At 35.7% G+C, this 23,301-nt stretch overlaps 1 protein-coding gene across 1 annotated transcript; it reads left to right on the forward strand.

The window, feature by feature from the left end:
• Positions 1–20,641: 20,641 nt before the first annotated feature.
• LOC149385081 (Regulator of Vps4 activity in the MVB pathway protein) lies at positions 20,642–23,027 on the forward strand. Its single transcript, XM_089624847.1, has 6 exons — positions 20,642–20,978; positions 21,084–21,216; positions 21,613–21,716; positions 21,808–21,952; positions 22,039–22,176; positions 22,388–23,027. The coding sequence occupies exons 1-6, from the start codon at positions 20,938–20,940 to the stop codon at positions 22,841–22,843; spliced, it is 1,017 nt and encodes a 338-aa protein (XP_089480973.1). The 5' UTR covers positions 20,642–20,937; the 3' UTR covers positions 22,844–23,027.
• Positions 23,028–23,301: the final 274 nt, after the last annotated feature.

The raw sequence follows: 23,301 nt of genomic DNA on the forward strand, positions 1-23,301 counted from the left end.
GTGTGTGTCATTGTATGGTGTCTTGCACGTTATGAGATGCAATGTAAAAGGACTAATACATGGCTTCCACACTACTTTCGATCGCTACGTGACATTCACTCGACCTTTGAAGGCATCTCTCTTGTCGAAGTTCCACAGATGGTGTCTTGTCTGGTTATGATTGGTCACTACACATCGAGGATGGTCCATGTGACAAGAGGTGCATGGAATTACACTATCTCTCTTACTGGAATACGCAGTCACGACCTTAGTGAACTGGGATTTTCATGGTCGAAAGCCTATTTTCACCTTGTTTCATCGGGTATCTTATGGTTATATCTTTGTCTGTACACACACCCGGACATTAAAGAGAATAAATTTTAATACTAACATGCTTTGGGGTCACAAGCTCTGGTAATCAAGCAATCGTATGCATGATTACCAGAGCCATGAGGTGCACCATAATTGCGATTATTAACTCCAAACCGATAGTCGTAAATAAATAAATAAAGAACACTATAATATACATAAACCAACACTGGTTGATCATAAGCATCATAAAATCATCGAGCAATTATGAATGCAGCTCCCTATTCTATTGATTATGTTGTTTCTTTGTTTCTATTCAAAGAATAATGTGCCTATTGGACAACGCTTATGGACGGTACATCCTCATGTCGTATAATACTCCAGCTCTAAGGTTCAACATTTCAACAATGGTATTCATATATGGATACAACCACATCATTGGTATACATTCAATAACCTATGAGATCATTTTCTATTACTGGTGACCACAAGGGAACGAAATGTTGAATGAGTATCAATAATAATGTATATCTTGTTGATGAATGCAAGTTGGAAGATTGTTCTTTTGTTAATGTTATAAAAATTCCAATGAAACAAAGGTATAACAATATCTCGATCAACTTTCGACAATATTCCATTATGAGTTAACAGTTCTTAATCATTTTGAAATTACTAAATGTGTATGGAGAAGGTTGTTCAACTATATCAGTTTGAACAACTAGTTGAAGAACTGGTGTAAGAACAATTAAGCAAGCAATCAAACAAGCAGAAAAACAAAAGGCGCTAAAAGACACACATAATTGGTAATATATATTGTTCGGTGATAAAACATCTGCTCAGGGAGACTAATACGGCCGGGCGGGGTCGGTGGTGAAAAGCGATCCACTATCTCAATAATCAAAGGTACAAGACTTAGGTTTGCAAACTCCCTCTCAAATGCTTAGCTTTTTTTACTTCTCCAATGGATGACAATCTTAACTCCCCTCAAGTCAGATACTCCCTCTCTTTTTTCACACGATTTATCCTCCCGAAGATCGCACGATACTCTCCTGAAGATATTCTCAGCGTATCAACGCAAAACATGCACTCACAAAACTCTGTACAAATAAAGCACTGCAATAACAAGTTCCTTGAACCAGTTGTCGATGAAGATCTCCTAGCAAAGAGACTGGTTCTAGGTTAAGGTCGGCGTGAATTTGACCAAACATAAACGTAAATTGATAGAAATAAACCCTAGATGGGTTTTATACGATACAATTCATAATCTCAAATTAAATTTAATAAGTCGGAATATAATTAAAATATCCGATACTCATTTGTCTATAAAAATCGCATCTAAAAGATATTCCAATTATATTCGTGTGGGAAGAAAGTGATGGAAATAACCTAGATTTTGAATTGGTTGAACAATTTATTGCAATTTTGACTTGAAATATTATAATTTGGTTTGTCAAACTTGTCCATGGAATAGAGGACCCAACACATTCAACAAATCTCTTATAACTCGCAAATAATTGAACGAAAAGGATGGTGGACAAATCGAACAACCCATTAACTCGCATGAACTTGCCAACCATTATTTCATGTCATTGCACATTATTATTAATGTAGCAGACACTAATTTAGTATAATAAGCTTTAGTAATTAAGCTATCGTTAACAATATAGATAAGAATATCAAAAAATTAGGAAAATAGCCGATTTGAACGTTTGATATTGCTAAATAGCCAGCGTTTCGTAAATCTTATGTAAATAGCAATAAATAATGACGTGGCTTAATGTATGTCAGTGACTATTTACTTAATATTTACGTTTGTAAATATATGAAAGTGGCATAATGAACCCTAAGAATATTAGGTCTTATATTTATTTTTTGAATCATAAACACGGCTATACGTGCATGTTTACGATGAATAAATTTGGGTCTTATGAATAGAACTAGTACCAAGTACGTACGCACGGAAAAAAATAAAAGTTAATAATTAATAAAGTTGATCAAATATAAAATATAGCATTTAGAAAAATATTATAAAAACAAATATGATTTTTTCCATTTATAATTTACTAAAATTAGGTGGATATCTTTTAAGTTTTAAAATATTATTTTATTTACCCTTTTTATTTTGTGAAATTGAGCACCAATTGTTTAAATTTTTATTTTTAACTCGTGATTTTTGTTTCCCTAATCATAGATGTGGTAAATGGTCTTCGTAAAAATGATTTTGAAAATATCAATATATGTGAGTATGAATTTTTTTCATTCACAATCAGATAAATTAATTTTTTTTAACAGAAAGGAGACGAGTGAGGAAATAGAGATCAATGAAAATAAAAGAAAAAAACATAATTTTGTTTTTCTTGAAATGGGTTAGGACTTGGGATATATATCAAGAGTAATACTTTATAAAGAGTATAATTCATATATATATATATATATATATATATATGTATATATCGGTACTCTCATGACAGGATTCAAGACGATAAATTTAGGTGCTCCGCTTCCGATTCCTCAAGATTTTGTAGACTTGTGTATGCAGTTCGGTGTTGGTCCCGCTGGTAGCACTCAGATGCAGCCTACTCAAGCAGAGATGTCTGTTCAAGCATCTCCGTCAACACAGAGGACTGCCTCCAGTGCCACCTCAACGGTCACCTGAGGCGGAACTAGGCTCGGAGAGCACACCGACACTGAGGACTCAGCCATCTCAAGCACCCCCTCCGGCACAGACCACCCCGCCCTCGGTTTCACGTCTACTCGAGCTGAAGGAGGATCTGGTCTTGGAGTTCGCCTATTATAGCACGGAAGAGAGCTAAGAAGAGAACTGGTCGGTCTGCTTTGGAAACTTAGTACGAGTAGTGATTTACTTTACTTTGATAGTATGTTATATTTTGGTTTATTAGCGCCGTGAGTGTTATTTATTTTAGTTTATTAGTATGAGACATTTTATTAGTATGATCATGAATTCATCATATGAATGGAATATATATTATTTTGGTTTAAAAGATTTTATTTGTGTAATTATTTTTACATTTGAAACATATTATTGGGGGAAAAAATTGGCAGAAAAATAGATTACTCGGAAAAAATGGCGGCAAAAAAGTGCTGGAAAAAATGGCGGAAAAGAAGTGCGGGAAAGAATGGCGGAAAAACAGGCTTCCCGGGCAAAAAAATAATGTGGTCGAAATTAGGCGCGACAACAACCACATCTAGTCGCGGCTGATTTTAGCCACGACAGATCGAGGCTGTTGATAAACAGCAACAGAGTAAAAACCACGACTTTTGTCGTGGCTGTTGTTGCGGCTGAAGTACCAAGAGCCATGACTTTTATCGCGGCTGTTGTCAGTATTTGTTGTGGTGTTGATAATTAGTAATATCTCATACATATATATTATGTATGCATAATTTTTTTTCGTGTAAATCTTTTTTTATTGCTTTTATAATAACCTTTTTTTTGCACAAAAATAGGAAATAATTCCTCATACTTTATTAAAATTTATAAATATAAATCTTATATAATGTCAATTGTCGGTTACATAAATACATTCTTAAATTATTTTGTTTATAGCAGTATGTCACGGGCTTAGTTTGCTTGACTAAACCGTGCGGCCTTAGCTCGATGGACGGACTAAGTCAACTTGGAAAGCTAGGCGAAGAAAGGGAAAGATGGTCGGGAAATGAGAATGAAAGTGTTTGGAAGTGAGAAATTTGTATTATACTTCGGATACAAAGAATGTTAGGATGATTTCTGATGTCCTACGAAATGAAATGGCCTCTCTATTTATAGGGAGAGTTACAAGTAAAGAATGCTCTAGAATCCTAAGGGAAAAGTACAAAAATTCTCATTTCTAGCATGTTCCCTAGGAGATACATTGACACGTTCTAGATGTTTCTTGAGTATGAGAGACTTGTAGAGCCTTCTAGAATGTGTTTGGGCGAAATCCTCCTTGGCCTAGCAGCTTGTTGGGCCAAAATATGTCCTTGGCCAAAACCTCCATGGAAAATGAGGGCTCCATTGGCTCAGATTGGTCACGCAGCCCGACCAACTTTATAGGGGCGTGACATCCTCCCCTACTTAATAACGCGACGCCCCTGTCGCGTTGTTGGTCGTGAATTGTTGGATAAACCTCTTGGATTGCCAAAGTGCGTCCTCGTATTCCCAACTAGCTTCGTTCTCCGGAAAACCCTACCATTTGAAAAAGTATTCTTTGTATGGTTGGAATCCTCGCCTCCTAATGGTCCGATCCGCCAGTATCTCTTCCGCGACTTTGTCGAATGAGGTAGTGACGGCTGTCGGCGCCCTTGTTGATTCCTCTCTTGATGGTTCCTCTAGATCTTCATGGTATGGCTTTAGTTGGCTCACATGGAAGACTGGGTGGATTTTTACTTTTGGAGGAAGTTGAAGTTTGTATGCTACCCTCCCCCCCCGACTTGACTTATCACCTCGAATGGCGCCTCGTACCTCCGGACTAGCCCCTTATGCTCTTTCCAAAACATCTTGAATTGTTGTGGCATGAGCTACACCGTGACTCGATCGCCCACCGAGAATTGGACTTGCCTCCGTTTGGTTTCTTCCCACTTCTTCATTCGTTTGCTAGTTTTGTGAAGATAAGCTCGTGCCACTTCGGCCTGTTCGTGCCAAGCTTTAGCGAACTTGAATGCAGCCGGGTTCTTTCCTTCGTATCTTGTGACCAGGGAAAGTGGCATCGTTGGTTGTTTCCCCATGATGAGTTCAAATGGGCTATTGTTTGTGGCTTCACTTCGTTGCAGGTTGTAGGAAAATTGCACCACGTCCAAGAGTTTCGCCCAGTCTTGTTGGTTGGCACTTACATAGTGTCATAAGTAAAAGCTCCAAGAGTCCATTTGTCCTCTCTGTTTGCATGTCCGTCTGTGGGTGAAAGCTTGTGCACATGTTGAGGTCGGATCCGGGTAACGTGAATAACTCTGTCTAGAAGTGCCCCGTGAATCGTGGGTCTCGGTCACTGAGGAGTAATCGAGCTGTCTCTTCTGCCGTACAGTCCGCCGGTGCTGGTATGAAGGTGGCATACTTGCTGAACCGGTCGACTACTATGATAATGCTCCCGAACCCTTCTGATTTAGGTAACGACGTAATGTAGTCCATGGAAATGCTCTCCCATGGTCTCTTCGGGATATGTAATTGCTCCAGCAATCCACCCGATGATTTTTGCTCGATCTTGTCTTGTTGACACACAAGACAAGTCTTCACAAAGGCTTCTACGTCATCGCGCATTTGTGGCCAATAATATGTCCCCTTCAATAGTGCTAGAGAGAGAGAGAGAGAGATTAATTGATTTGAGTTTATTTGGGCGTTCCACGATTTTTTCCACTTGCAATAGAAAAGCATAGACAGAAAGAAAGTAAGAATAAAAAAATATTAAATGCCACATGTTGATCATTTACGCAGCCAAGTGTCAACGTTTGGGAGAAAGTTAGAATTGCTTAGTTCTTAGAAGCAAGGATTTAAATGCCGGTGAAAGTCGGCGACTTTCGCTGGCGAAGCCGTTTCCTGACAAAAAAAGGCCAACGATGACACAATTTGTCGTTTCGCCGTTGGATGCCGTTCGAAATCCGGCGAAACGACATATCGTTCGGCTGCAAAATGGCCGGACGTTTTTGTTTCTTTTAAAGAACAAAACTGCAATTAATTCGTGAAAATTCGGAGAAAGTCGAGAGAAACGGAAAGCTCGGACAATTTAAATTTTAAAAAATCAGACCTTCATCATGGAAACAATGGTGGTTTAATTTTTTTTTTTAAAGTGTATGTGAGGAAGAAGAAGAAGAAGAAGAAGAAGAAGAAGAAGAAGAAGAAGAAGAAGAAGAAGAAGAAGAAGAAGAAGAAGAAGAAGAAGAGAGAGAGAGAGAGAGAGAGAGAGAGAGAGAGAGAGAGAGAGAGAGAGAGAGAGAGAGAGAGAGAGTATGTGCATATTTGGGTCCATAATATAAAGTTATTGTCATAGATCTGATTCTACTTGTACATAAAGACTTGCTTTTTAATTTATAAAAATATATGTATGCATATATGTATATATTTTAAATATATTATCCAACATTATTTCCGTTCGGTTTTCCATCGAAAACGGTATTTCATTTGCCATTTTCCACATTTTTCCGTTCGATTTTCCGTTGGCGTATCGATTTTTCATAAATCAGGAGGCTCGAAATGGCATCGAAAATGACATTTAAATCCTTGGTTCAGAGTTCAGACTGGATCTAAGTTTTATGCCTTAAGTCCGATCCCCCCAATGGAAGTGTTTGGGTCATGTTGGCCCTTTCGATGCCTTCAGTTGATGTATATCAAATGCTTTATGGATTTAAATCGGGAAAATATTTATATTTTAGTATTAAATAATAGATGGATATAATCGGGACGGAGACACTGTGGGCCCCTCAATTTTATTTTTACACTTTGCCGGCTTTTATTTTTTTACCTTAAAAATTTACATATCCTCCCTTGTGTTTCTCACTCTGTCCCTGCATATAAGCATAAAAACTTTTGTGTGTTCAAAGCAATAAAGAGAGACGTAACCTTTAGTTTGGTTAAAGCAATATATGGAAAATAAAACATCATCTACTCTACTTTTTCTCCCACGAATCTCCAAAATGTAACAAACCAGAACACGTTTGTTCTGAATTGTAGATGATGAGAATGAGGGCAAGAGGAAGTGGTAGTTTTTATAGAATTGTCCCCCACTTATTCGTATGGCCTCACATGTCCCTCTCGCTTTGAATTCCAAGTTTGAGCCAGAACAAGAATCTGATTTTTTTTTTTTTTTTTTGTTGTTGTTGTTAAAAGTACTAGAATACCCAGAAAGAGCTAAAGATTTGGGTTGTCATCTCAACTTTTGTTGGTTTAGTTTATTTGGGGGTATTTAAGTTTTTATTTTCAAGTGGCACAAGTAAAATAGTTAAAAATCTCCTCCCAAATTTAAAGAAATAGAAATTTAATAAATGGATCTTTTTAACAAATTGCAAATTGTTTTCGCAGTGACTCGAACCCTTCTCTTCATTTGAGGAGTGGGGTTGCTTACCAATTGAGCTGCCCCTCTTGTCAATAAGCATCTATATATGGTTTGTTCAAATGTTAAAAGGCAACTAGTTTAATGTTTTGTTTGTTCAAATTTAAAGAACAAATAGGCCTTATGTTTTGTTCAATGTCCAAACCAACCAGATTCTAACTAATAAATTGGACACTGTTTTACTATCACTTGAGGCCCTAGGCAGCTGCCTAACCTGGCTAATGCTTAGGCCGGCCATGCACGAAATCAGTTTTATTGGTGCCCAGCTTTCTCGTTCGTCCTGAGAGCTGTTTAGGAAAGCCAAAATGGACCTTGATACAAGTTATGAAATTACCGGGCTATGGGATCCAAGGAGAATTGGCTCGGGCTGGGGACAAGAACTCAAGAACATACGCCACATTAAAAATAAATAAAAAAATAAAAAATAAAAAAACCGACCACAGGCACTGGTGCAGCTTGAGAGCAATCTACAAGCTAAATAAGCAACAAAACTCAAAACACCAACATTTATTTGATCTTAGACACGTACTAGTGCAAAGTGTAAATCGGATAAATTTTGAGCAACCACACAGCTAGCAATGATAATTTAAATCAAAGCATTCCATCATGAAGTAGTTATATAATTATAAATACAGATCAAATAGAGCATGACATCGAAAACAAAGCGCTCCATTGTGAAGCTCCTCTTATTTCTTTCCACTCTTCTTGAGCCCAGAGCCTCCAAAAGCTCCCTTCTGTTGTGCCTTGGCTTTAAGGTCTTTCAAGGCCTGCCATAATTACGACAACAATGTTCAGTTCGGCCTTATGAACTACCACGGACTTACAAACCATGAACCAAAACAGAACGGAAATTTGCGAGAGAGAGAGACTCACCTTCTCCTCATCCTTCTTCTTTTGAATGTTGGCCATGTCAATCTGAATATCAAAAAACAATGATGTAATTAACAGTTGACGGTAATAGACAGTTAGGCAAGGTTGAATTCAAAACAGTTATAAACCTACTTCACAAAGAAGATTTGAAAGCAAAACAATGATGTAATGAACCAAAGCCTTACAACTGAATTTATGCTTGGCATAAAAAATATCTAGAAACGAGTGCAAGTTAAAAAACAATACAATCAGAGAAAAATTTTCTTACCACTGAACTGATAACCAACACAATATAGCAAGAAAACATTACAGCAAAACATTATTTGAAAATCCTTTAAACCAGAAATTGCTATCGCTAGATTAGACACTGATAGAAACCCACCCTAAAATTACACAGGATCAAATTCGCTCTTAAGCTGATCTTTATGGGGATATGAAAATACCAGCAAAGCTTGAACTCAAAGGCAAAGAGGTTTGAGAGGATTGCATGGTACCAAAAAAAAAAAAAAAAATTAACTGATAACTAATCAAACCAAGAAAAAGCCTTAGTAGAACCTATTTAATAATTTGCTTTTCTTTTACATCTATTAGATCCGTCAATTTCTACGGCACTCAACAATTCTGTACGAAAAACAAGATTCTGGCGGAACAATTTACCAAAAATTTACTTCAGGAAAACAAAAGTTACAATACTATACCTCGTCGTATTCTTTCTTGTCAGCCTTGGGCTGCTTCAAAGGCTTGGCTTTTCCACCTAAAATAGAGAAGACGAAGAACAAAAGTCAATACCGATTTACGAACACTCACATAAATGAGAAGACCCACAAAATCTAAAAAATAAACAACACTCCAGGTTCAACATCAATTAAACTTGGCAAAAAACGAAAATTTGAAGAGAAATTCTGAGCTACTTGTTTGCGTATACCTTGCTTGGACGACATGGCTGTGAAGATGGATCTACTAGAGCTACGGTTAGGTCGTAAAGGAAGCACAGAAAACCCCAACCCTAGAAAGACTCGACAAATTACGCAACTTTGTGGTTAATGTTCTCCGGTCTCCAATATATACAGCCGAACTTACGCGAGTGCGTGCGAAGCGCGTGGCTTTGTATTTTTTTTCGGTTTTTTTTTTTTTTTTTTTTTTGGTTTTTAGCGCCCCTGAAGTTGACCAATAATTGTATTTTTACGCATGAACATTTTTTTTTATTGCCTTCACCTCCCTTAATCTTTATATTTGGTATTCGTAGCCTTTTTAGAATTATGCGTATAATATTTACGGATGATTACATATGTATTTTGAACACGAACATAATTTTTGTATCATATTTTATAACGTTACTCATTATTTCATTATAGAAAGTAAAATCCTAAAAATAATTAACTTTTATTATTATTTTAAGCTCTAAAATATATTGAAATAATTTTTTTTGTCACGTTAAACTACTCAAGAGATGAAAAAATACTTCTCTTTCTTTCCTATATATCTCTCATGTATAAATGGAGATTTATATAGAGCAATCTCTTATACGTATATGCTGACCAAAATAAAAACTATATACGTATACAAGTGTACGTATTAAATGAATATCACCGTACTCTTCCAATTATACTTCTCTATAGAGTATCTAAGCTATAAATTTCCCTTTATTTCAATTATACTTCCATTTATGATATTCATATAATATCGCTATTAAATTGAAAATCTACATACCTAAATATAAAATTAACACTTGAATTGATAATCAGTATCACAAAATTATTAAAATGGTGTACCCATGCCCAAGATATATTGATCTCAACGTTGTCCACTTGGAGAGGCTTTAAGTGTTGTCACTATATTATCCATTGTTGTCACTATATTATCCATTGGCAAGTTGCCGGATCAATCAACAATTGTGCCCTCTTTTTTTCTCATGCTCTTTTCTATTGGTTTTAAGGAGGGCATGGATCACTCTAACTAAAGCAATGATTGTTTCTAAATTTACCATTAGTCCTTCCTTCTCTCATTCTTGCTAATATTTTGCCACACCAGTCTTTATAGTTTATATCCTCTTTAATTATTTAATAAAATAGATCTCTTCTAGAAAATATAAAACAAACAAAAAATATCTGATTTCATTTAATCGACTTTAATGACAAAAATATTTTAAGATGTTTTGGAGTATAATTTTCTTTCACAACCTCTCACAAGTTTACGAGAATTTATCAAAAATTTATGTTGAATAATTCAATTTAGGAGTATTTACAAGAATCCCTCTGAACTTCTAGACAGTTATGTTGAGAAAAGTAAGTAGGTATCAGACACGAACAATCGATCTAACACTTGTTGGTGAAACATGTAGGGTATCGGACACGAACAATTGCTTCGATATCACTTGTTGATTAATCACGGTTGGTATCGGACACGAACAATCGTTCCGACACCATTTGTTTGGTGAACCAAGCGGGTATGAGACACGAACAATCGTTCTCAAAACAATTGTATAGTGATGTGCTCACATTGATAACCATATAAGTTGCAGAATGAATTAATTATACTAACATGAGCTAATTAATATTATGGTTATCTAACAGGATCTAGATTTACTTATCATTTAAATAATGAAAGCATTCATACATGTCAAGCAACCAATAAAAATAAAGAACAATGTTCATGGAGAACTTACGGATTGGGCTCACGAACAGAAACTTCAAGCTTTCTCAATATGTCTTCAAACGCCTTGATCTCATTCTTCAAGCTTTCAGATCCTCGTACTCCTCTTGATGACACCGTAGTCTTCCGAAACGTAATCTTCGGACGAATAAACAAAGACGACGTGGGATCACACTCTTTAAATCTCACACAATCAAGAAACAATGTTGTTTCAAGATCTCACTCTTGTTTCCTAAGAACGGAATAGATAATTCCAAGGGGGAGAGAGAGAGATATAGAGAGACAGAGAATCGGCCACACTAGAGAGTTGTACGAAAATTTTGGACTTCTAAAAGCTTATATATTTTTCTTCTCATGAACTCATATTTATAGTAGTGCAAAAAATATATTCTTGGTAGTTTCCAAAATATATTATTTACTTTTATTGTATTCACAGTAATGAATCAAAGCTTAGCCCTTGGATCTCATCTCATGAATCCTACTTTCTCTCTCAGCCATCAGATCAATATCTATGATATTTTATTTTATGTTTAAATAAAGAATATTTAATTATGAGAGAATAAAGTAAATATCTTATTTTCTTTTAAATATTATTCTCTCCTAATATTCATGAGAGAGAATAAATGACAATATCTTATTTCATTTTAAACATTATTTTCTCTAAATATTCATGAGAGCGAATAAAGGACAATATCTTATTTCATTTTAAATATTTTTCTCTCTCCTTTATTTAAAGGACTGAAGAGAAAATATTGGCAACTACAAATATGGCATGGACGAAATTGACACACAGCCAAGGGTGAGGGAGTGACGCAATCCATGTGCCCAATACCCTAAAAAAATCGTCCACCTCATTTAGTGCAATGCCCAATTGCTTAAAGCCCAATTAATTATTTATTTAATTGGTCCAACACTAAACAAATAAGTAATTGATTAATTATTTACTTGATCAAACAACAAATAATTAATGGATTGTTCACTTGATCAAACAATAAATAAACAATTATGCTATAAATACTTTATTAATTCAGCAAATATCTGTTTTTTGAAATTAATGCTGTCAATCACTGTTACAGCTTGTGAGATCTATAATAATGAAACACATTATTATTAGAAGTTCTTTATTCGTCTTATCGAAGCCGAATCGGGGACTATGGACCTAGTAATAGAAGCTTAACAAATCCGATGAAAAGGTGAAAAGGTCATTTCTCTTTTCCACATCGATTTGTCTCATCTTGGTCAGACTCCACCTAGGTACGCCAAGATTGAACTCTCTTTTATACTAGAATTATATTTACTCATCGTGAGAGTGTCCACTGATCTAGTCAGTACGTGATCAAGATCCTCCAAGTTATTTCTCTCTTATTTCTAATAATAGAATTGAAGCAATTCCGAGGGGAATTAGTAGAGGAATTAGGTCGGCACACTCATGGGAGATAGGCCACGAAATTCCTTGGCAATTAGGTTACATTTTGCTTCTCATTAGCCCTCTATTTATAGCAGTTCGAAAGGTATCTGATAGAACATTCCAGAATATTCTAGAAAATATTATTTCATTTTATTGTGTTCACACTAGTGGATAAAATCTCAGCCCTTGGATTTCAACAATTGAATCCTATTTTTCCTCTCATCCGTCAGATCGGTATCTAGATTTTTATTTTATATATCAGTATCTAGAATTTTATTTTATATATCAGTATAAAATATTTGTTGTTGAGAAAATTTAGGAAAATATATTCTCCTAAATATTCTCCTTATATTTAGCTTTAATATTAGGAGAGAATATATGACAATCATATCTCCTATTTATTCTCCTATATTTTAGGAACAGAAAAATAGAAGAAAAAAAAAATACAGGTTACTAACCAGTAGAAAAAATTGCCTGCTACAGTGTAGGGAGGCCCAAATTTTTGTTTTTTCAATGCCCAATAGATTTAAACTCATTTAACACATATTTACTTGTCCAACAATAAATATAAAGTTTATTTACTTGATCTAGCAACAAATAAACAGCATTACCATGAATATTTATTTAATTCCCAAAATACCTTTTTTGGAATTAATGATGTCAATCACTATTACAGCAAGTGAGATTATAATAATAATACATATTATTATATTAACGTTCTTATCCGCCTTTATCGAAGCCGAATCGAGGACGATGAACCTAGGAGTATAAGCTTAACAATCTCGATAAAAGACAAAATATTCTTTTTTTCTTTTCTAATCGAATTGTCTAGTCCCTTACAATACTCCACCGTGTAATCCAAGACTGAACCCAACTTTGATACTAGAATTATATTTACTCATCGTAACGAGTGTCCACTGATTTAGTCAGTACGTGATCATGACCCTCCAGGTTCTACCCGTATCGAGATAAGTCAATTTGTTTCGTTATACCTTTTTCGTTACATATAAGCCCTAAGCATCGTTGCTTCCCCAGCGAAAGATTCAGCCGAACGTAAGCCAACTTCGGAAGTGTGCACAATCAATCGGTTCTGGAATCAACCCATAGGTGAGAGAACATTAACCTTTTTTCAGGAAGGCTGGATTCCGTATCTGTAAAACACTTTCTTCTACAATCATGTCCCGACTTTCCAAGACACCTATTTGATCAGCGTCTAACTAGCCTTTAACATGGTGAGTCAAAGAAGCCGGTAACATGACATAGAAGTCCATGATTATTTCAGGATATTAGATCAAGCGTCACCGTGACCATCGTAAACGGCCTCGGCTAGTGCATCGTAACGGTCATTAAACGACGCATCTATCCAAACCAAAGCATGTCCAGGTCGTACACCTTATGCAAGAGTATAATACTCTCACTGAGTGATAAAATCTCACTCATGTTCAACATATATGACTTTAGATAAGGCTTTCCAGGCCCATATCGGTCATCGATCAAGTTTTAGTTCACCGCCCGATCTCGGATGTCCAGCATGCGATTCAAATTGATACGGAGACTATGGATGATAGTTGTTATTGATTCTCAATGTTGTCAGACCTCAACCCACTAATCATATGATGCTAATAAAGTAACTTCTTATCTTATTTAGTAATCATTCTAGTGGGCAATATTCCTAACATGACCTTCTTTCAGGAAGGCTGGATTCAGTATCTGTCAACCACTTCCTACTCGAATCATGCTCCGAAACTCACAAGACATAAGCTGTGATTAGCATGATAGTAGCCTTCTAGTGAATGAGTCAAAGAGCGCGGTAACATGATCCAGTGTCTATGATCACTTCAGGATTTAGATCAAGTCTCACTGTGACCATCATAGCGACCCCGGTTAGTGTGTCGTAACGGTACTTAAACGACACATCTACAACCAAAGTATGTCAGGGTCGTGCACTTACCACAAGTGCAGAATACTCGCACGTCGTGATCAAACTTCACTAGTGTTCCGCATATATGACTTTAGATACAACTATTCAGGCATGTATCAGTCATCGACAATGTTTTAGCTCACCGCCCGAACTCAGGTGCCCAGCACGTGACTCAGCTTAATACAGAGGCTACGGATGATAGTTGATATTGATTATGATTTTAAGAGCTCAACCACTAATCATATTATGCTATTAAAGTAAACTATTATTCTATATAGTAATCATAATGTTTTCGTTATCTCTCGCGGACAAGAATTCCTAACAATCTCTCACTTTGACCAGAGAAGATAAGGCAATTCCTTTTAATCATTTTATTCTTAGCCATGTCGTACAGACAGCTAGAAGTCTGACCAGGATTGAGATTCCCATCATATAGAGTCTCATCTTAATCTATTACTCTATCGATTTTGTCTCAACAACGTATTTCTCGTTTAACATGCTTTAGTTCATCCTACTTTGCAAGTGATCCTTGACTTACCTTTATTAGGTCAAGTCAAGTTGTACATTAGTAAATCAATTTATTATAGAACACATTAACATTTCGCATATGGTGTACATCCCTGATAATAAGTCCCATATCACAGGTGTACATCCCTTTGGTACCAAGACTAGTTGTACCACAGCATGTTTCAATCTCATCACCACTAAATATAGTGTGATATCATTGAACATATTTTTTAAGAACTGTTATTGACCTATTTCCATTACTTGGTTATTACATAACAGATCCTTAATTGTCGTGTTCATATTCAATATACATAGGACTTAAGGTTATACTATATCCATAATAACTAAGTATCTCACTATTTTCAGAAATCATTGTGCTTTAAACATTTGTTAGATTTCTCGGAAATTGAGCATTGTCAATGGACTAATGGTTAGCCCTTATAATGACAATGTCTTCAGCCTCGTCAGTCGAGCTATATACCTTATGTCAATAAGTATATTTAAGATAATATGGAAAGAGCTAGTTGTTTCTAAAAACTTAGTTTATAGAAACGGTCAGCTCATTCAATTTCCTTGTGTCAGTCGTTGACACGTGTTTAAGGAGTTACACATATCGATCATTCTTGTAATATCGATTTCATTCAATAAACTCTTAAGTACAATCGTACTTATTTTATTTTATTCGTGGATCAACCTTTGTGAAGGTTTTAACAATTACACTACTTAGATCCATGTCATAAGTTTTTCAATACTGTATCCACAAGGACAGTTTAACTTCCAATTAGAAGACCCAATTAATTGGTTCATGATATCAGAATAGCATCATCGTCGCCAATGTCTCTAATCAAGGGCTTAAACCCCATTTGCACCATTAAGCTTATTTAAGCTTGAACGCATTCATTAACCATTTATAGATCCATTCTAATCCATTAAGTTGAAGACTTAACTGGCAGATCTACTAGATTGGGTTTATGACATCTTTTAAGTTATTATGATCTTCATGATCATATCTTACATTGAGTGAAAGATATTGTTGATGATATTGAGGTGACGAGGATCCTTGCAAGGATGCTCTCACTATTTCATTAACTCTGTTCATAAGAAAAGTGTCACTTTTCCATAAGTTTTATTTATCGATTTATCAAATCATGTGGTAAGGTAATTTTCAATTAACCTTTCACTCAAATTATTTCATGATAGCAATATGTCAACATTAATGATGAGCTTGATCCTGTGAAGGATGTTGCTATGCATTAAACAATAAGTGACTAGATTCGGAACCTTCCACTTAATCGACGAACAAAAATTATCGAAATATCCATGTATTTAAAGATTAAATTGTAAATTTAATTTAAGTTATTTTTAATTTTTTATTCACACCTCTCTCTCTCTCTCTCTCTCTCTCTCTCTCTCTCTCTCTCTCTCTCTCTCTAAAAAACAAACAAAAAACATGTATAATATCATCTCAAACTCAACGCTCTCTCTTGGGCCGCCGGAGCTACGCCTCCAAAACAACCACAGTCGGGCTCTCTTCAGCAACTCTGACGACTCGTCCTCTCCGGTAGCAATCACCAATCCGAAAAACCCTTAATCAAGCTGTTTCGCGGTCGTCATGCCTGACGACTCCGACACCGATAATTCTTCCTCTCCTCAGACCACTCATCCCTCAAATGTGTTCATGGATCGGTTCAGCGACTTTGACCATTAGTCCTCGTGACCTCTGATGATGGGCTTCACCGAAAATAGTTCGGCGAAGAAAAAATATTCATATTTTGGGTTTCAATTGATACCCACTTGGCGTAGAGGTGGAGAAAGATGACGAATTCGGAACTGGGATTACAGTTCATTGCATGAACAAAGAAAAGTTTCAACACAAAAGACTTGAGAGGAGAGTAGGGATCGAATGTAGGGAAAGAGATTTGGCGGGTTTTAAGGCGAAGATCTGTGATGGCTTCACTTTCGAATTGTGTTCGCATCGACAGCGGAATTTAACTCCTCGTCGTTCGCTTCGGTCAAAGCGAACAATTTGGTTCGAGAAGAAGAAGAAGCTCCAAGCGAGGGGATATGGCATGATTTCCTTTCGATCAGGGTGGTCTCGGATTCGGGCGATTACTTCGACCAGGTGGTACGGCTGGGAAGAGTTGGGATTTGGAGATGGGTAAGGTTTCCGGTCATGGAATTGGAGGCGGTGTGGTTTGATATACATTTTAAACAAAAAAAAAGAATATAAAGAAAAGAAAAATACATTTTTACCCTTAATTGCATAACACCGTTTGAAATTTTTTGACAAAAAGATTTATTTTGATACAATGCAAGATTTCAGAGTCTGTTATGTACGTTTTTCGAGTACAAGGGACAATGTGTTACTCGTATAAGAGTTCAAAAAGATCCTTGTAAATACTCCTTCAATTTATACGGGACGAAGTCGAGATTTCTTAAAATCATTATATTCTCGTCTTTATGAAAAACTTACATTTGTAATATGTAGAGACTCTTCCCAAAGAACCTCATGTGTTATTCTTGAACGTTTCTATTAATCAAAAACTATATTTTACGTTTATTTTTTTCTTTCTTTATATATAATCATTAGCAGCCAAGGAATATATTTTTCAAAACGAGTTACTTTGTTCATAATAAGAGTAATTGGAATTCCTTTCGTCAATCAATTCACTCAAAAAGTTGGTATATAACTAACAAAATGGAAACATCTAACGCATGTCTCCTTAGCAGCTAAGGAAGACACATGATGAGTAATGAGACTGCATATGATTTTAATTGACTCTTAAAACCTACCAAAAGTGGTATACAAAATGATACAATTGCACCCTTCTTGTGATCTCTAATAAATCCCAGCTGTTTATTCGCAAATCAATCGCACATTTGTGTCACGTCACGCAAAGCAGCTGCGACACGTGGATCCTCTGGCGGTAGCTACTTTTTTCCTGCCTCAAACTTACGCAAATCCCGCCCAAGTAATCGAACCTTTTCTTTTGGCAATATTATTATATGCTCCTTTTTATTCTGCTTTTTCCACAAAATCGAATTTTCTTTTTTCCTAAATTCCAAAATAGCATTGATTCACATAAAATTACCAAAACACCGAAAATATCTGCAGATTAATGATTATCACAATCGATTGATTAAATGACATTATTATCACAAATAAATAGCTAACTAAGCCACCAAAACTAAACAATTAGATACTTAGCCAATTTTTTGTTGTTGTAAATTTTAGATAAATAATCAATTTGGTGACGGTGCCATTTTGTGGATAATTAGAGCTTTCCAATATCATCATTTTTGTTTTTGGCGTTTTCATAAATGTATATGCAATTTTTATTTGAATTTTGAATAACAATTAAAATTAATGCCTATTAATCAGTGTATACTCTCTCTCTCTCTCTCTCTCTCTCTCAGATCCACATTTTTCTTGTGCGTACATTTCTGCCTCACACAAAGGAGGAGGAGGAGGTGAGGGCACCCGATGAGGGACCGACAGATCTCCAGGAACGAGATCCCAGTCTCGTTGATGAGGAAGTCGAGATCTGCGTCAGCCGTCAGGAGCAGCGGGTGCATGTCAAGGACGCGGTTGTGGTCTTCCCGGCATAGGCAGATCGAGGAGAGGCACGCCTCCTCCGAGCGGACGACGAAGATCGGGGCTGACCTCGAGTCTGGATTCAGCGTCCACGTTCAAGCGGGTCTCCAGGTTAACGATCTTCCAGTGAAACTCCAGCCTGGCATCCCGCCGAGGGACCAGCTTCGCGATGGTGGCAGAAAAAAGACCCTGCAAATGATTTTTGTCAGGTTTTTATTTTTTTTATTAGTGCTCTCAATTTTTCTTTCATCTTTGCTTTTTGGGTTCGATCGATTGATGTATTTCAATACGGGTTGAAGCGAATCACGACGCAGACAACCATCATCGTGGAACCAAGTTATCCGCGACGGAGGGTGAGAGCCATAATATGTCTTCTGAACTTGATTCAAGTTAATAAGTGTAAATAATTGTAGATAGCTGTAAATACCAGTTACAACATGTATAAAAAGTGGTGTACTTTTTTTTATCTATTAATAATAAAAAATAATTTATTAACTGTTAATTCTTGCATTCTTGAACAACGTATATGTTAGCAAGTTGAGTTTGATAATATAGAAAAAAAAAACCTATGTTTTAAAGGTTGAGTGCAAAAATGTTTATAAAATAATCATTGATAGTTATAAATAAGGGTAATTTAGCAAAATAACCAACTTAAACGTTGGAAATTGCCAAGGTTTGGTAAATATTAGGTAAATAACCAATTTTATATATTTACAAATGTAAATATTAAGTAAATAGTCACTGCCATATTAAACCATGTCATCATTTATGGTTATTTACCTAATATTTACCAAACTTTGGCTATTTAGCAATATCAAACTTTAAGTTAGCTATTTTTCTAATTTTTTGTATAAATAATCATCAACATGCAAGAAAAAAAAATCAATAACTATAAATAGTCGTTTATAACTGTTCGAATTAATAGCCATTTTAATTAATAATGTATAATGACATTGATCGGGAATTTTGATAGGGTGTTTTAGTTAATTTACGCGTGTAAATAATATGTCATGGCTATTTATAAAAAAATTACTAAAATTAGTTATATGACAAAACGTAAATGTAAATATACTGGACTCTTATTATTATTATCTATTTATTTATTAATACTTAAGTGACTTACAGTGAGACCTTATTATACAACGAAACAAACGTATAATTATTATCTATTTATTTATTAATACTTAAGTGACTTATAGTGAGACCTTATTATACAACGAAACGAAACGTAGGTTCAGTGGACTATTTCGACAAGTTACTCGAGGCAAAATAAAATATAAATAAATAATTACAATTTGAACAGCGCAACGCATGAATAGATAGAGTTGACGAAGCTCAAATGCCATGCCAATCAGATCACGGTTAAAATTATCATATCTAAACGTGGTATACATTAGTTAATTAGCGCTGGTCTCTAAATGAAAAATAAACTATTTAGCACATGTTGATGCTGGGTGCAACATTTGACTTTTTAATTATTGCATACACAGCTTTGCGTTACAGCCAGCTAATCCTAGTCTAACAGAAAACAATATTACTTGATTCTCCCCTTTTGATTGATATATAGCTTAGTTTAAACCATTAATGAAAAGATGATAGACCAAAATTTATAATCCTACGAAACAAAATAGCCAAGATTTCTATGATATACTAGGAACGACTAGGAATTAATAGTTTCTTGGCAAAATAGTATATCTATAAGTAAATTTTGACAATTTTTTTTTCTTCTACAAAAATGGAAAAGACACATCTATGATTAATTATTTTGTGAGAGTACTATAAAGACAGCATTGTCACAAAGTGACGTATGTCTCGTTTTATTATTAAAAAACATTGCCTATATTTATTATGTCCATCTCCCTATCTTAGTTTCTTTGCTCAGGAAAAAAATTATACTGGTTTCTAATTTTAATTTGAATTAATAAATATTTTTTTAATTTTTTAAAGGCAATTCCGTTTTAGTACTCAGTACTCACGATGGGCCATGTCCGTGAAACAAAATAAAAAAGCGCGCGACGAAAAAAATAAATAAATATATATATATATATATATTTTCTTTTTGCTCTAAATAAATATATATATTTAGCGAGACTTGAAGTTAATAGATTTCAACGTGGCAGTACCTTATTTTCTGTGTCTAAAGTCCAGCTATAAACATTATATATTTTGCTCTCAATGGAGTTCGTATTAGCTGCCAAATTATATGGATTTTTGTTTGACCATTCAAGTCTCTCCTTAAAATACACACAACTAAGCTTACTATAAATTATAATAACATAATTCATTTGTCCAATAAATTTCTTTAATGTTGTCCGTCCCTACGGCATCTTTATCCTTTCTTTTATAGTCAATTGTCAGTAGCATTTCCTCTGACGCCATTGCCGATTCAAAGAATCTGTCTTCTTTCTCTCTCTCGTCCATTAGCCAAGAAAAGCCCTTTCCATTTCCTTTTCCTTCTTTCCTTTTTCTTAATATTCGGTTCTCAATGCCGATTCTTGGCGTTACTTAATTCCCGGAATTTTCAACCCGATAATTATTCTCTCTCTTCACCGTCTCGCATTTAAACAAATCCAAATTTTATTTATTTATTTATTTTTTTCTTGTTAGCTCATCTATATTTCAATAAGGAAAATCTTAAGTAGGACGATTATCAGAGATCAAAATGCTTGACGGGCTATTAAAGTCGAAGTTTTACACAAAATGGTTCGTCTCTAACGTCAAATCATTTTCTTTGTTCATACGTTTTTTTCCTTCCATTCAGCTATATACGGATATTTCCTTATTGTGAATTTTATTGTTTTGTCGTAGCAAAGCGAATGTAAAGATGACAAAGACACGTGTCGAGAGCATAAAGAAGAAGAAGATCGCGGTTCAGAAATTTTTAAAGAACGACGTTGCTGATCTTCTGAGGAATGGCCTTGACATGAATGCTTATAACAGGGTAACTTTTTTTTTTTTTTTTTTTTCCCAAGAAAACCATTCAAGATTAAAATTCTCTCTTCGTCCGTGTTTTGTGTTTTAGATGTTGGATATTTTTTTTATCTGCACCAGAGTCACATATTTTCTTTGTCCTTTCAAAACGAAATTTCCTCTCAGACACATCCATGGAGAGTTTCTTCGTTTTGTGTTGTCCAACGTTGAAACAGTCGATCACATAAAATTTCATTGCGACGATCTCTCTTTCATGCGTTGTCACGTATTTTTATTTAACCAATAGCAAGCCATCTGGGCTTTCTAGCTACGCAATCGCGATCATATCATATCATATCATATATATATATATATATATATATATATATATATATTTCTAATTTTAATTTATTTCTCTCTCAATCAGGCTGAGGGACTTTTGATAGAACAAAACATGGCGCGCTGTTACGAATTAGTCGAAAACTTTTGTGCCAACCTCTCAAGCAACCTCTCTCTCATGCAAAAGCAGAGGTAAATGAAAATGAAATATAACTGTTTCCAAATTATTATGCACCATTTTTTTTAGTGAACATTAATTAAATATGTACTGTTTCCTCTCCAGAGAATGCCCTGAGGAATGCAAGGAAGTCGTCGCGTCTCTGATTTACGCCGCTGCGAGATTTGCTGATCTACCGGAGCTTCGTGAGCTCCGAAGCACTTTCACCGACAGATTCGGAGATTCTCTTCAGAGCTACACAAACAGAGAGGTACGTACGACGTGATCTTAGTTTATATGTATTTTTATTTTTTTTTATTTTAATTGTACTGAATTTGTGCCTTGTAATTTATACAGTTCGTGGAAAGGTTGAGCCCAAGGAGTTACACCAAAGAAGTGAAGCTTCAATTATTGCAAGACATAGCAAACGAGTTCTCAATCGAATGGGATTCAAAGGCTTTGGAACAGATGTTGTTCACTCCTCCGACCGTCCAAGTACATATCTTTTTTTTTTTTTTTTTCATTTACCTAACAACTTAGATTATTATAATTTCAAATACGTGCCCAACCTAACACTGGAAGCAAGACCAAATCTAACAAGTTATTAATTTATTTTTTTGCAATAGTTGAAACTGTAAAAATAAATAATACTATGTTATTCGGATACATGTTTATTGATGACCAAGCAATTTTTTCTTTTTTTCAGAATCAGGCGAATAACAGAGTGGACATCAAATATAACCAGAGCAACAAAGAGCATTTAATTCCCAGAAGAAATAATCCATCGGTGTATCACCGCGGCGGGCCCCAGAGCAGCAGCGAGGACGGGTCGACCATCACGGAACTTTCCGACGATGATGACGTGGCGGACAGCAAAACGGCTTTCCGCGGCGGACTCAGGCCGCGTCCTCCGCCGTACCTGAAGCCAAAAAGTGGACCCGAAAAGAGCAACGCCGTGGAAGAGCAGAGAAACAATTCGAACCCGAGATCGGTCCGCCAGAGGAACCAAAACTACTTGAACTTGAAGCCGCCGCCGGGGAGAGCGGCGTCGATGCCTCAGGAGACATCTCTGCCGGAGAGGTCGGCTCCGGCGCGTGTGGCGTCTCTGCCGGGGGATTATGACGAGCTCGCCGCCCGAATCGCCGCCCTCAGAGGGAAGTAGATAAAAACCTTAATCGAAACAAGGAACGAGAGAAATAAATATTTGGATTGAATTCCTTTCAATACGTATAGGTACGTGCGTGCGTCATTATGATCCTCTTGATCATATTATTTCGTGAACGAGCTTGTTGTAACTTGTAACACTAATAATTTGTGTGTATTATAGAGTATATAGCTTTTCTTAACGTGGTGGGGTTATTATGGAATGAATTGAGGAATGTTGTTAGCAATCTTTACTGAGCGAAAGTGTAATTTCGGCCTGGAAAGACGCCGGGATTTGCTTATAAAAAAAAGCATGGGTACTTAATTTGCTGACTGACGAAACAAGACCTGTGACATTCAACGCATCCGTTTCCTTTTCAGTAGTTCTACCTTTCCCCTTTCTTCTTTCTTTGTTGTTCACGTCAAAACTAGAGCGATTTGCTTTTCAGGGATTCAATCAAATCGCTGTATTATACG

This window comes from Urtica dioica, chromosome 9 (genome assembly GCF_054948205.1).
Source record: "Urtica dioica subsp. dioica isolate 48M chromosome 9, U.dioica_male_clone48M_v1_H2, whole genome shotgun sequence".
Classification (NCBI taxonomy): Eukaryota; Viridiplantae; Streptophyta; class Magnoliopsida; order Rosales; family Urticaceae; genus Urtica; species Urtica dioica.

Excerpts from the sequence above, each read along its gene's own strand:
- LOC149385081 (XM_089624847.1), top strand. The coding sequence starts at position 20,938 with ATGCTTGACGGGCTATTAAAGTCGAAGTTTTACACAAAATG. Across the intron at positions 21,217-21,612 it reads ACATGAATGCTTATAACAGG|GCTGAGGGACTTTTGATAGA; the intron begins GTAACTTTTTTT and ends TCTCTCAATCAG. Across the intron at positions 21,953-22,038 it reads AGAGCTACACAAACAGAGAG|TTCGTGGAAAGGTTGAGCCC; the intron begins GTACGTACGACG and ends TAATTTATACAG.